The following is a 14,270-nucleotide window of genomic DNA, read 5'->3' on the forward strand; positions in this document are numbered from 1 at the left end:
TGGCTGGAGACAGGCAGCAGCCCTGGAGCCGCACAGGTAGGCTCTGTGCTCCCGTCGCCCGCCCTCTGCAGCTGGGCACCCAGGTCACTCACCAGGGGCGGCAGTGGTGGGGGCTCTTTGCTCTGGGTGCTGGTCTTCACAGGGCTCCATCCACTCCTGCCCTTCTCCTTGACCTGCCTTTTGCTGCTCACCACTCCCATCCTGTCAGAGAGCACGCAGCAGATCAGCGCTGTGCACAAGAGAACCCCCAAACCCTTTCCGGGGGCCGATTTCAAAGGCAGAGAGGCAGTAGTGGGGAGAGTGGAGGTCAAAGTCAGAACACGGGTTCAGAAGGGGTTTGGGCGGGCTAAGCTTGTTTGCATCTTTTTCCAAGAGCCGGAAGAGGTGGCCCAGAGAGGAAGGACACCTGGGTCTAGGACTCAGAGATGGTCTGGTCTGAGGAAAGTGCCAGAAACCTGCTGGGGTGGATCCCAGGCCCTGGGGGCAGGAGCCTTGCTATCTAGAAAGCGGTGACCAGCGCATCTGATGGTCTGGGTTTCAGTCTTCACTTGGGAAGCTCACGTCCCCTCTCGTGGGCCCTGAGAACCTTCTGAGGTTCTCTCCAGCTCAGGTTTTCAGATGAGATGCTGTAGTTTACAGCACAATGAGCCCCGCCGGCACCCAAGGTCCACTTCTCAGTAATATCGGGGAAAGTTCTCTAGAGGCGAACGAAATATGATCGAGATTTTTCTTGAATAAAGAGACTTCAGCGACAGATGTGGGGAAGACCCCAGCATCCCCACCACGTCACCAACACCCTCACTCCAGGGGCAGCTGTTCGGGGAGAGCTTGCTGTTGCCCAAGAACTTCACCTATCTCATATCATCCTTCAGATCTCCAAAATGAGTGCAAGTGGGAGGTCTGAGATGGTAAATAGCTGGTCCCTGGTCAGACACAGAGAGTCAGTTTTGGAGCCTGGGCTGACCCTAGACCATCACGCTCCAGCTCACAGCTGGCCCGCCCCCACCAGGCAGGTGCTTATGGAGGAAAGGGCTCTTGTCTAAAGGGTGTGTGGATGACGGGGTTCCTGACTGCCACTGGATTTATACATCGTGTTCCAAGGCACACCCCTTTTCCCGCGTCTCAGTGTCTTACAGTTAATGATGATTCATAGGTAATTAACAGCATTTCCCCCCTCTCTTAGTGAAACATAAACGCTAGCCCTCCGAGCAGCGGTGTCTTAGACTCAAAGAAACACCGTAAAGCATTTCTTTCAGAGTCAAAAGCACACACCTCGTATTATTTCTCTTCAAAATCATCTTGAAAAAAGAAAAGACTATAATAATTGTGAATGATGGATAGAGAACTATAGTAACAAATAACCCCCAAGTATTGTTTTTTAGTATATTTCTCATAAAGAACATTTGTAAACTACATTAGTAATATAGTACTAATTTTATTAGCACTATAATAATTACTAGTTATTAGTAGTAATAATAATGGAAACTAATTACTAATTGGTTTTAGTTACTAATAATGTAAACAGTTCTGAAACTTCACAGTGTTAAAGAATAACACTTTTCTCCTTGTGTCTGTGTGCGTGCCTGCTCAGTTGCTTCAGTCGTGTCTCACTCTCTGTGACCCCGTGGACAGTAGCCCGCCAGGCTCCTCTGTCCATGGGGTTCTCCAGGCAGGAATACTGGAGTGGGTTGCCATGCCCTCCTTCAGGGGATCTTCCCGACCCAGGGATTGAACCTGGGTCTCCCACATTACAGGCAGATTATACACCGCTGAGCCACCAGCAAAGCCCCCTTTTTTGTATTTACTTGTATTTAAGTAGTCTCTTTTGTTAGTTTAGATCACCTTTAACATCAAATGAAATATAGTGTCAAAGTGACAGGTCAACATTTCAGTTTTCAGAGATCTTTCGGTATCCACATTGTGGATAAGGGATAGTAGGTTTGTACTTGTAAGGGCTGCTGAATTTTACCAGGTACCTATTTAGTACCTATTAATAGAGTAGTTTTTCTTCTTTAATTTGTTGATGTAATGACTTATGTTGATAAATTTTTTTCTGCTGAAACATCTTGCACTCTGGAGTAAAAGCTATTAGGTTACAGGACGTTAGTCTTTTTGATTTTTGATTCACGGTTAGACCCTATTTGTTAATATTTGATTTTGAATGAAAATCTATATTCCCAAGTGTGATTAGTCTATGAGGAATTAACATTAAGATGATGCTGGCTTCCTAACATACCAGGGAGCTCTTCATCTTTTTTCCTATAATCTTGAGTAATTTAATAACATTGGGGCTATCTGTTCTTTAAAGGCTAAATGGAACTCAGCTGGTAAGTCCTCTGTTCCTAGGATTTTAAATAATAGATCTTTAAATAAATTTCCAATTTTTTTCTACAGGAATTTGCCTCTTGCTATTTTTCCTCCTTCTTACACCATTTTGATAATTTATATGATTTATAAGAGATCTTTGATTTCCCTTACTTTTCAAATTCATTGCAATTAAGGTTTACATTATACTGTTTTGTAATTATTTTCATTTCTTTTCTTGCTTGATTATGGCTTATTTCTTGTTCCCAACAGACATTAAAAGTACTTTCAATAATAAGTATGATTTTTTAATTGGATAAAATTATCTGAAAGTTTCTAAGACCAAATAAAGTTTTATACCAGCTTTAAAATTATGAAAATGGAGAGTATAATCAAAATAGCATGAAAGTGGTATAGGAATAGATGTCTCACCAGTGAAACATAACAATTAGCATGCAAACAGATTCCAGTACATACGGAAACGGTGGCATTTTAATTCAGCGGAGAGCTGAGGGTTTATTTTAATAAAAGGTATTGAGAAGACATCTATCTACTTAGAAGAAAGTGCAACTGGACCCCAATCTCACACCACGTTAAAAATAAGTTCCAGGCATACTGAAAAAATATATTAAAAATTTTTTTAGATTAAAGATTTGGAAGAAAAATTAGGAGTCCAATACGTATGAGCCAGACTTCCCTGGTGGCTCAGTGGTAGAGAGTCCACCCGCCAGTGCAGGAGCCAGAGGAGATGCAGGCTGGATCCCTGGGCCAGGAAGATCCCCTGAGGAAGGAGACGGAGACCCAGTCCAGGATTCTTGCCTGGGGACTCCAATGGACAGAGGAACCTGGAAGGCTGCAGTCCATGAGGTTGCAAAAGAATTAGATGTGACTTAGTGACTGAACAACAACAAAAATAACAACCACAGCAACATGTGAATCAGAGCTGGAGATGACGATGAACCAAGATAGGAGAGCGGGAAGCTGAGAGAGAATGAAGGGCACACTCACAACCAAAAGGAGGAAACCGTCATGAAGCCAGCAGATGAGCGATGGACCGGGGAAAAGACGTGCAAACTGCATGGCAGACAAATGTCTATTTATAACGTGCACAGAGCTCATGAAAATTGACAAGGAGTATGGGATTAGCATATAATCTACTCAATAGAAAAATTAGTAAAATTACAAATAGGCAATCCGTCCAACAGAAATGGGAATCACTAAATAGGCATGTGAAAATGCTGAAATTACTTCCCAATTGGAAAATGCAAATCAGAGTATCAAGGAAAGACTATATTACGTCAATAAGACTGGGAAATAAATACAAGGAATGGTAATACCAATTGTTGATGATAAAGGGAAAATTGTGTTTCTTACTTTTCTGGTACAAAAATATTAATTATTGTTATTTCATTGTTCTTTCTCACTCCATTTCTAGGTTGAAAGCTTTATGAAGACTTGGATTTTTGTATTATACATTGTTAAATCTAAATTACCAAAACAGTGCCTGGCATGGAATAAGTGTTTAATAAACATTTATTGAACAAATAAAATATTCAGTTCAGTTCAGTCGCTCAGTTGTGTCTGACTCTTTGTGACCCCATGAATCGCAGCACGCCAGGCCTCCCTGTCCATCACCAACTCCCAGAGTTCACTCAGATTCACGTCCATCGAGTCAGTGATGCCATCCAGCCATCTCATCCTCTGTCGTCCCCTTCTCCTCCTGCCCCCAATCCCTCCCAGCATCAAAGTCTTTTCCAATGAGTCAATTCTTCGCATGAGGTGGCCAAAGTACTGGAGTTTCAGCTTTAGCATCATTCCTTCCAAAGAAATCCCAGGGCTGATATTACCAAACTTTTAGAAAGCAATCTTTCAAGTTCTATTAAAATGAAAAAATATACATTTTTTCGATTTACAAGAATCTCACGGTGTAATAAGACATCATTATATAGGAATGTATAAGATATATGTGCTTTATTGCAGCAATAGTTGGAGCAACAAAAAACAGAACATAAAAACTTCGTAACTGCTCACCAACTGTAAAGCTGGACTTTAAAAGTCTCTAAAATGTGATACATCTATTAAAAAGAATGTGCTAGATCTTTACAGTGAGGCTAAGAGGAACTTCTACAACATATTGCTAGGTGAGAAAGGCAGGATACAACGAAGCGGGTGAGGTTTACCCATATTCGGAAAAGCAAAAGAATGAGACAAGAAACCGCTGTATAGGGTTAGGGTTAGGTTTGGGAGGATAAACAGCAAGATGTTTACTTTGGTTATTGGCGGGGGAGGTAGAGACAGAAAAGGAGGTAGAACACCCCCATCCCCAACCTCCAACAGAAAGAAAAAGCAAATTTAAAAAACTGTGTGTGTGGGTGTGTGTGGGAGTGTTGATGCAAAGTAGGGCTCCAAAAAGATATTTCCTAAAATGTTAATATTGTTTATCTCAAATAACAGGACCTCATGTGACTTTTTAACTGCTTTCTTATGATTTTATATGTTCCTTGAATTCTTTAACAGCAAGCATATCTTATTGGTACAAGCAGAAAAATGAAAAAAGATGGGAATGCCTTGCTCAGCACCAGAGAGGGTGTGAGACCTGCACCAGGGTGAGCCCCAGCACTGGGGAACAACTCCCTGGGTCTCAGGCTTTTCCTCCTTCTTCCAGCCTCCTGGCTCAACGAAGGGTCGGCGGGCAGCAGCTTCTAGAATTTTCCCTACATGGCCATCAGGTTCTGTGCCTGCGCAATGACCAACCTTGTCTGGTCAACCCTATTGCCACCAGTTTTAAACTTTCTGTGCAAACCTTTCTCTCCACTTAAACAACAGAACTGAACATCCACATAAGTTGACAAGAAGTATCAATACAATTCCTCAGATTAAATCACCACTGCTTACGCTTCCTTGTCCTTCAGTTCCTTAGCAGTGTGTATGCAGACGGTTTTCCATGGGTTTTGTAAACACATAGGTTCTCTAGGGTCCCTCCACCCCAGGGGCTCTGACGGGAGCCCAAGTCAATCAGGAGGGCATGTGACGAGCAGCGACCTGTCCCATGCTCGGGCTGTCACCCTGCTGTGATATTTTAGCAGTTTCAGGCTGAGTGGAGCCAGGGAACACAGGGTCCATGCAGAAGCCCTAGGCAACATGTGCAGGTCCCAGGAGCTTCAGGGGGCTTTGCTGCACTCAGGGGATACTGGCCTCCGTCCAGCAGTGAAGGACTGATCGATAGGAGAAGGGTATACGTGTAAGTGTGAGAGTGTGCACACGTGCCCCTGTGTGTGTTCATGACAGAGCAACCGTGTGTATGCTATGTGTGTGTGTGTAGTGCAGAGAGGGTGGGGGAGTAGCAAGAGAAGGGGAAGGCTGGGGAGGGGGCTCATGCTTGTTTATTTGGACTAGGTTAGACCCCCGTGCAGACCTTTACCGGAGCAGGGAGGTCAATGTGGGCCCCAGGGGAGATGCTTGTAGCCTGAAACACAGCCTCAACCTTAAAACCTTTTATTTACAGTTGCCAGCATTTCACAGGTTGAAAGGACTTGACAGATATGATTTACTGGATATTCATGTTTGTTTCCCAGGTGGCGCTAGTGGTAAAGAGCCCGCCTGCCAATGCAGGAGACATAAGAGACACAGGCTCCATCCCTGGGTTGGAAAGATCCCCTAGAGAAGGGCATGGCAACCCACTCCAGTATTCTTGCCTGGAGAATCCTGCGGACAGAGGAACCTGGGAGACTACAGTCCATAGGGTGGCACGGAGTCGGACACGACTGAAGTGACTTGGCATAGCACAGAGCATCCGTAGGGTGGCTACAATTATTCTCATTTCATTGCTGAGGATGGAGTGGCCAGGTGACTTGCTAAGATCACACTGAAGGTGACAGAGTCAGGGGCTGGAGGGGGTTCTCAGCCTGTTCTGCCCCCGACCTCCCTGCCCCAAAAGGGTGCATGGGTGCCTTGCCTGGGGCTCTATGTCCAGGGCTCACAGTTCGAGTTCTGACACCTCATCTTCATCTCTGTGGGGACTGAACCCGCCTCTGAAGCCCTCCAGCCCAGAGGAAAAGCCGTCCGAGAGCTGACGGAGAGGGGAGGTGTGGAATTCCAGGGAGAGCCTGGCGCAGAAGTCTCCCTCCTCCCTGGTCCAGGGGAAGTGGGTGGTCCAAGCAAGTGACCAATTGGCTGGGTGAACCTGGGCAAATCATCTCTTCTTCTAGACTCAGTCTCCTCACCTATAAAATGGGGAAGTACGAAACCATTCCTCATTTTCACATATAAAGACTTTTTTAAAAAACATACTCAAAGGTGAATGCCGAAAAAGCCAAACAATAGACTTTGGGGCTGAGGAGGCAGTTCGTTTCTGCAGAATTAAACCAGGTTTCAATGCACTTTTCTGCTTGCACTACCCTGTCTGTGGGCTTCCTTCAGCCTGGGTCTGGCATGATGGAACACCATTTTTTTTTAGCATGTTTTAAAATAAATACTGATAACCTGTCAATTATGTCTTGCCTATTTGGAAAAACTTGGTCTATTTTTAGCCTTTCACAGATGTCTTTTAATTATGCACTCACCCACAATTACAGGTGTAATTTCAATGACTATTTGTCCATTTGTGTAAAATTAGGGGAAAAGGCACCAAAACACGGAAACAGTTGTGCAAACACTGTTACTCAGATGAAAGTGCTAATCTGGACAAGACGGAACTGTTGGCATGCAGGTGGCAGTTCATTCATCAGCTGACGTGCTCAAGTCCAAATTCAACATAGGGAAAGTGTTTGGTAATGTGGACACAGGGTGCAGCTACCTAGGTTTTATAAAGGTCAAGGACCCAGGGCCTGTACATAAGTCATACGGTTGTTATGCAGACCAAATCAGATGAAAGAACCGGAGCAGACAGGGTACTAACTAAATCGTGACTGGAGGATGAACTGGGTGACAGAGGAGAGCCTCGCGGAGCTCTGAGCTGGCCTGGGACTCCCTGAAGTCCCTGACCTTTCCTAGGGTTGAGGGCCTGGGTGGTCAGAGGCCAATGTGCGTGGCAGGTCACCGCGTGGCCCCAGGAGCGCTGATGGCTCTGAGTCCCTCCACTGCACTGGCTGCTCCAGAAGCAGGTTATCTGAGAGGCAGGAGGTGGACGTAGTGGGAAAATATCTTCTATTATATGAAGTCAACCCTGGAATGCATGTGGTGGCGAGACAGAAAACTCAGTTTAATGCTGGTTTACTTTTTAAATTTTATTTTATTTTTTCCCCCCAAAATTATTTATTCAAAGTCTGGAAGATTATATTCAAAGTGTATTTTCAGAAGTACCATTGTTATTGATTTTTTTTTTGCTTTTATTTATTTATTTTTTTTTTTTAATTTTTTTTAAATTTTAAAATCTTTAATTCTTACATGCGGTTGAGGTACCAAAAGCCAACGTTGTGGCTCTGGTTTACTCTTTTAAAGAGCAGGTACCAAGACTTCCCTGGCAGCCCAGTGGGTAAGACTCTGCTTCCAATGCAGGGGGCCTGGGTTCGATCCCTAGTTGGGGAACTAAAATCCCGCATGCCTTGCCACAAAAAGATTTTTTAAATAGCAGGTACTCTCACATGTTAAGTGGCCTTCCTGTGCCAGATACTGAGCCAGACACCCCAGGAACACTGTCGTGTTTGAGAGAGACCACAGCGCACCGAAGACATGAATGCAGAGGTCTGAACCCCCGTCTTGCTCTGCTCAACCCCTGTGTCCTTGAGAAAGTTGCTTAACATTGCTGTAAGGATTAGATGAGTTATTCCATGCTACTGGCACATCTTAGAACAGTGCGTGGCGCATAAAGTAAGTGTTTTATAAATACTTCACTATTACTCCACCTATACGAATAACTACCAATCATGGTTTCTTTAGTAACTGTCAAACGGGCAGCGCCGCCCTCTTTCTACAGATGACTTAAAGCCCAGTTGAGCTAGTGAGCTGTGGGGACAGCCTTCCACCTACCTCTGACTGGTTCCTAAGTCTGGTATCTGGAAGTTTTGCCATGTTCTTGGCCAAAATCTCAACTCTGTGACTCCACCTGACAGACGTGAGGGGCCACTTCAAGGTGGAACAGGTGAGCCTATGAGCAGAGCCAGGGCTCATTTTGGGCACTGGCTGCCGTGATGAGACACCAGCCTCCCGTTGGTGAGCTCCTTGCATCCTTATGGAGTATTTGCCAGCTTCTAAGCATTCCAAGTCCTGCCCCCTCCATGAATCCTCTAGTGCAACGCCCATTTCCTAGATGAGACGAATACAACGATGGGCTTATGCTGCTGCTGCTGCTGCTAAGTTGCTTCAGTCGTGTCCGACTCTGTGCGGTCCCATAGACGGCAGCCCACCAGGCTCCGCCAACCCTGGGATTCTCCCCGGAAGAGTACTGGAGTGGGTTGCCATTTCCTTCGCCAATGCATGACTCTGATCTAAAAAGAGGCCAAAGAACGTGAACTGAAACTTATTTTTCGAGTCTCCTGTTCAGGAAAGTTCACCTTGTGTGTATCATCCCCTCCGCTTAACAGTGCTGGCTCTTAGAAACCATATTCTTGTGTTCACATAGTCACAGAAACTGCATTCTGTGTCAGGCGCAGCGAAGACACAGAGATGAAACAAGGAAGATGTCTGTTCTCGAGGGACGGTAAGACGAGAGACGTACACGCAAGTCACAACAAGCGGGGTACGCAGATGACGTTCAAAAGAGAGGCCTTGTGAGCGGAGCAAGAAGAAATCACTTCCACCCGCGAGAAAACACTAGGTAATCCTTAAAGGATGGTTCAGGTATCATTTTTTAGATCTAAACTGTTTTGCACAAAAAAATTCAAAATGTAAAACACGAGTATAATGAACACCTCTATGCACATCTCCCAGATTCACCAATTATCTTTACATACTATGATTATTACTTATTTTATTCTTTCCTTTTTGGGGGCACACTGCCCAGCATGTGGGATCTTAGTTTCCCAGCCAAGAGTCAACCACATCCCTTGCTCTGGAAGCACGGAGCATTAACTACGGGGCTACCAGGGAAGGGTTAGAAATTATCTTCTTGATGGAAATACTTTAAGTATTTTAAGACAAATCATTTTATAAAGGATTTAAACTTTAAAGTGAAATGAAACTCATGGCTTGAAACATGCTGTGTCCCCGCCATACTCTGTACACATCTCTAAGACATGGAGACATTTTTCTCACAGAATCACAATGCTGTTATCAGACATAACAAAAGGAGCAGTAATTCTGTGGTTTTATCTAACATCCAATCCATAATCGGTTTCCCCCAACTGTCTCAAAAATGGCCTCCTGATGCTGGTTTGTCCTATTCAGGATTCAGCCAAGCTTCACACACCGTGCCGGATGGTTGAGTCTCTTGGGTCACCTTTACTGGAGTGGCCTCCCACCGCCGCCCACCCTAGCCCCTGCTTGGGTTTGTTTCATGCCATTGATTTGTCAGACCCAGATGGGTGGTCCTGCGGAATGTTCTGCTTTCTGGAGTTTGCTTCCTCACGATGGCTCATAACGGGCTCCCCTATGTCTCATTGTTGTTGTTGAGTCACCCAGTCTTGTTCGACTCTTTGCGACCCCACGGACTGTGGCACATCAGGCCTCCCTGTCTCTCATCATCTCCCGAAGCTTGCCCAAGTTCATGTCCATTGTCGATGATGCCATCCAGCCATCTCATCCTCTTCTCCTTCAGCCCTCAATCTTTCACAGCAATGAGTCAGCTGTTCGCATCAGAAGACTAAAATACTGGTGTTTCAGCTTCAGCATCAGTCCTTCCAATGAGTATTCGGGGTTGACTTCCCTTAAGATTGACCAGTTTAATCTCCCTGCTGTCCAAGGGACTCTCCTGTCTCCTCCAGCACCACAGTTCAAAAGCATCAATTCTTTGGCTCTCCGCCTTCTTCATGGTCCAGCTCTCACAACTGTACCTGACCACTGGGAAGACCATCCTGCTGCTGCTGCTAAGTCGCTCGGTCGTGGCCGACTCTGTGCGACCTCATAGACGGCAGCCCACCAGGCTCCACCGTCCCTGGGATTCTCCAGGCAAGAACACTGGAGTGGGTTGCCATTTCCTTCTCCAGTGCGTGAAAGTGAAAGGTGAAAGTGAAGTCACTCAGTCGTGACCCCATGGACTGCAGCCCACCAGGCTCCGCCGTCCCTGGGATTCTCCAGGCAAGAGTACTGGCATGGGGTGCCATTGCCTTCTCCCGGGAAGACCATAGCCTCGGCCATATGGACCTTTGATGGCAGAGTAATATCTCTACTTTTCAACGCTCTGTCTAGGTTTGTCATACCTCCCCTGTCAAGAAACAAACGTCTTCCGATTTCATGGCTGCAGCCACCATCCACAGTGATTTTGGAGCCAAGAAGAGAAAATGTGTCACTACTTTCACCTTCTCCCCCTCTATTAGCCATGAGTTAATGGGGCTGGATGCCATGATCTTAATTTTTTTAATAGTTGATCTTAAGCCAGCTCTCTCACTCTCCTCCTTTACCCTCCTTTACTCATCAAGAGGCTCTTTCATTCCTCTTCATCTTCTGCCACTAGAATGGTATCATCCACGTGTCTGAGGTTGTTGGTGTTTCTCACACATAGAACTAACTCTGCAGGATTCACTACACGTAGGTTCACCTTTTTCTGATCAGTTCAGATGCCTAATAGGAGTGACATGTGCTTCACATCATGCGGGGGCTCATCTGTCAGGAGGCTCAAATATCCAGCTGTACCACTTCAGAGATGCTACGATAGATCTGGGTTCAGGTGATGCCAGCCTGATCCTCTCATTGAAAAGCTCCTTGTCAACATTTTCAGCTCCTGGTTCCGCAAGAGGTCACTGAGTACTGATGCTTTAATTCCAGCATTCCTTTCACGCTTGTTGGGAGTTGAGAGAGTAAAGGATGAGAATGAGAGAACATCAAAGAAAAAAATGCCATGTATAATTCCACCAGGATTAAGTAGTATCCACATGTAGAGAAACAGTGCTTTCCCAAAGACATGGAGACAGAAACTTTGTTCAGAAAACAGTTTTTCCATTGGCTAGATTGTAGAGCATGTGATGGAATTAGTCAAGAAACCAGAGTGAATGCAGTATTTTCAATACCAGCAGAATATCTGCCCTATGCTATCACAGGACCCACTGTTAGAGCTGTAACGCCCGCCTGGGTATATCAGGGCTGCTGGGCGAGCTGGCAGTGGACTTGGACTTGTATGTCCCCTGGGCCAAAGTGGCTGCCAACTTCGGCTCAGTGATAAGTAGACACACATGTGGCTATTTCAATTTTGCAAACTGAAAATGTTTCCACAGTGGAAATTCACTCCCCGCAATGATAAATTTGATGGAAACTGTTTTCAGGTGGTGAAACGTCTGAGGGTGCTGAGCAAAAACTTCAGGAAGGAAGACAGCATGTCTGTGAAAATGTGTTAAAATACAGATGCATGCTTACTGTGTCACCTACATTTGATTCTGCTGACATAGCGAAGCTTGAAATTTGTTAGGCAAATTATGTGTAAAAGTGGCATCAGGGTAATATTTAAATTCTTGTGATAATTACTAGCTTGTGAATAAAATTTTTTTATTTGGAGACACCATATACACGTTTATTTAAAAAACCACAGTGGTGATAAGTAAAACACGCTGCCCATATGTCGAAATGCAAACAACTACCAGTATATTTGGTACTGATGGGACTGCGGACTTTAATCTACTTTTGTTTCTTTCTCTTTTTTTGCATTGTTTTTATTACAAAATTAAATCATGAATTCACTGCTTCCTAATGGAGTCAGCTATGATTTTTTAGCATAGTAGTTGCTTAACTTGCATTATCACAGCTGGGAGTTTGCAGATTCCTGAGTTCCAGCCCCAGCAGTTCTGACACGGAAGTCCAGCCTGGGGCCAAGTGTCTGCATTTTTAATTAGCTCCCCGACCACGCTGATGCAGACCAGTTCACCTACCCCACTTCATTAGGATTCTTTCTTTTATTTGGCTGCACTTCCAGAGCATTACTTGCAAAAGGGATTAAAAGATAGTCTTGCAAACCTTCACAGGGAAGTCTCTCAGTCGTGTCCGACTCTTTGTGACCCCACGGACTGCAGCCCGCCAGGCTCCTCTGTCCATAGGATTCTCCAGGCAAGAATAGTGGAGTGGGTTGCCATTGCCTTCTCCAGGGGATCTTCCCAAGCCAAGGATCAAGCCCAGGTCTCCCGGATTGCAGGCAGACCTTCCTTTGAGTCCCTCATAACTTGACATACAAAACAGAAAGAGACTCACAGACTTAGATGAACACATGTTTTCTGGAGGAAAGGATGCGGGGGAGGGGATAATTAGGGAGTCGGGGACGGACATATACACACTGCTGTATTTAAAATGGATAACCTACAGGAACCTACTGTGTAGGGCAGGGAGCTCTGCTCAGTGTTATGTGACAGTCGGGATGAGAGGAGTTTAGGGAGAATGGATACACGTGTGTGTGTGGCTGAGTCCCTTCACTATTCACCTGAAACTATGACATAGTTTGTTAATCGGCTACACCCCAACACAAAAGTTCTAAAACATAAATAAAATAAAAAAGAGTCTCTCATAAATAAAGCTGTTAGTTTTCCTGCCACTGATCCTCTTATCTTGAAAGGAAACATGTTTTGTCCTCCATACACGTATTATATGTTAATATATTTCTATATAGTTTTTGGACATGGGGGAATAACTTCCCTTTCTACAACAGCCAGCATGACTCTGATATTTGCCAGCTGGCAAAGCATTTTCACATGTGTATCTCAGGAGCCTCAGAACAACCCTGTGAGCAGAATCCTCACCGTCACCCTCTGGAGGCTGAAGACAGAGAGGAAGAAGCGGAAGAAACTGAACAGGCATCTGAGTGTCCTCTCTGACGTGAAGCTGTGTTCTCTCACACTGAGGCTCGCAGCTGTGCTCCCAAATGCACATCTGTTCACAGCCTGAATTTCTTTCTCATTATCCATCATCGGTCCTCGAGAGCCTCCTCTCCAATGTTCTAAGCTCAACTCAGAAGTGGAATTGGTAAACAGAAAGGAGACTTGTGCAGAGAAGCACCTCCACAGGTTTCAGGGGGTGGTGGGGACATTTGGACTGAAAAAGTTGGCTCTATTTTATGCTTGCAAACAGGAACTTGGGAAAAGTAAAGACAGCAAAAAAGAAAGGGAAAAAGAAAGGTCTTCGGTCCCTGACATTTTGGGGGTTAACTGTAATAATGTTACAGTGATTGTAATTATCTGTAGTAATCGACAGACACGGATTGACAGGCACGGAGATCTAAGATTAGCTTACGAAAGCTCTTTGTCGTAGGGTTTGCCCATCAAATGGGAGCGTGAATACTAACGCAGAGGCCTGTGTTCCTTCCTGCTCAAGGCCAGTCACACTGCCGAGGGCTTCACGTGTACTGCGTCTAGGACTGAAAGTAGGCACGCTCCTTCCCATTTCATAGATGAAGAAACTGAGGCTCACCCACGTCTAAAGGCTTAAGACCATATAGTGAGTCACAGACTGACGTTTAAAAATCAATCCTATAGCTTCGAAAGTTAGCTGATTCTACTCTGTTCCAAAGTATGTGACATAATGAAAATAAGACACTGAGATGACACCTGTGAAAAGCATAAAACTGATTAGAAAATTAAGTAATAAGTGATAAACAAGGAAAAGTAGATTACGATAGGATTTTAGAACAAGATGAGGACCTTGGAAATTGTAGACATGGCAACAGGAAAAGAAACTAAATGAAGCACTTTAAATAAAAAAAGAAATAAAAGTGGAAAAAGAACAGGCACAGTGACCTGTGAGACGGTATTATGTGGTCCAAAAACATGTCACTGGATTATCAGAAAAGGGATAGAAGAGAAAAAAAATTGGAAGAAGTGAAAGATGGAAATTCCAAATTTGATGGAAACTATAAACTCAAGGATTCGAGAAAGTCACTCAACCTCATAGATGAAGAA

At 44.7% G+C, this 14,270-nt stretch overlaps 1 protein-coding gene across 2 annotated transcripts in view; it reads right to left on the reverse strand.

The window, feature by feature from the left end:
• Nucleotides 1-14,270, reverse strand: part of BLK (BLK proto-oncogene, Src family tyrosine kinase) — a 52,555-nt gene that overhangs the window by 19,032 nt on the left and 19,253 nt on the right. For both annotated transcript variants that reach the window (XM_018051835.1, XM_018051836.1), the window contains exon 2: nucleotides 93-201. In XM_018051835.1, coding sequence (XP_017907324.1) covers nucleotides 93-200 — 108 coding nt within the window. In that variant the 5' untranslated portion in view covers nucleotide 201. The remainder of the gene's footprint in view (nucleotides 1-92; nucleotides 202-14,270) is intronic.

Source organism: Capra hircus, chromosome 8, assembly GCF_001704415.2.
Source record: "Capra hircus breed San Clemente chromosome 8, ASM170441v1, whole genome shotgun sequence".
NCBI classification, from domain to species: domain Eukaryota; kingdom Metazoa; phylum Chordata; class Mammalia; order Artiodactyla; family Bovidae; genus Capra; species Capra hircus.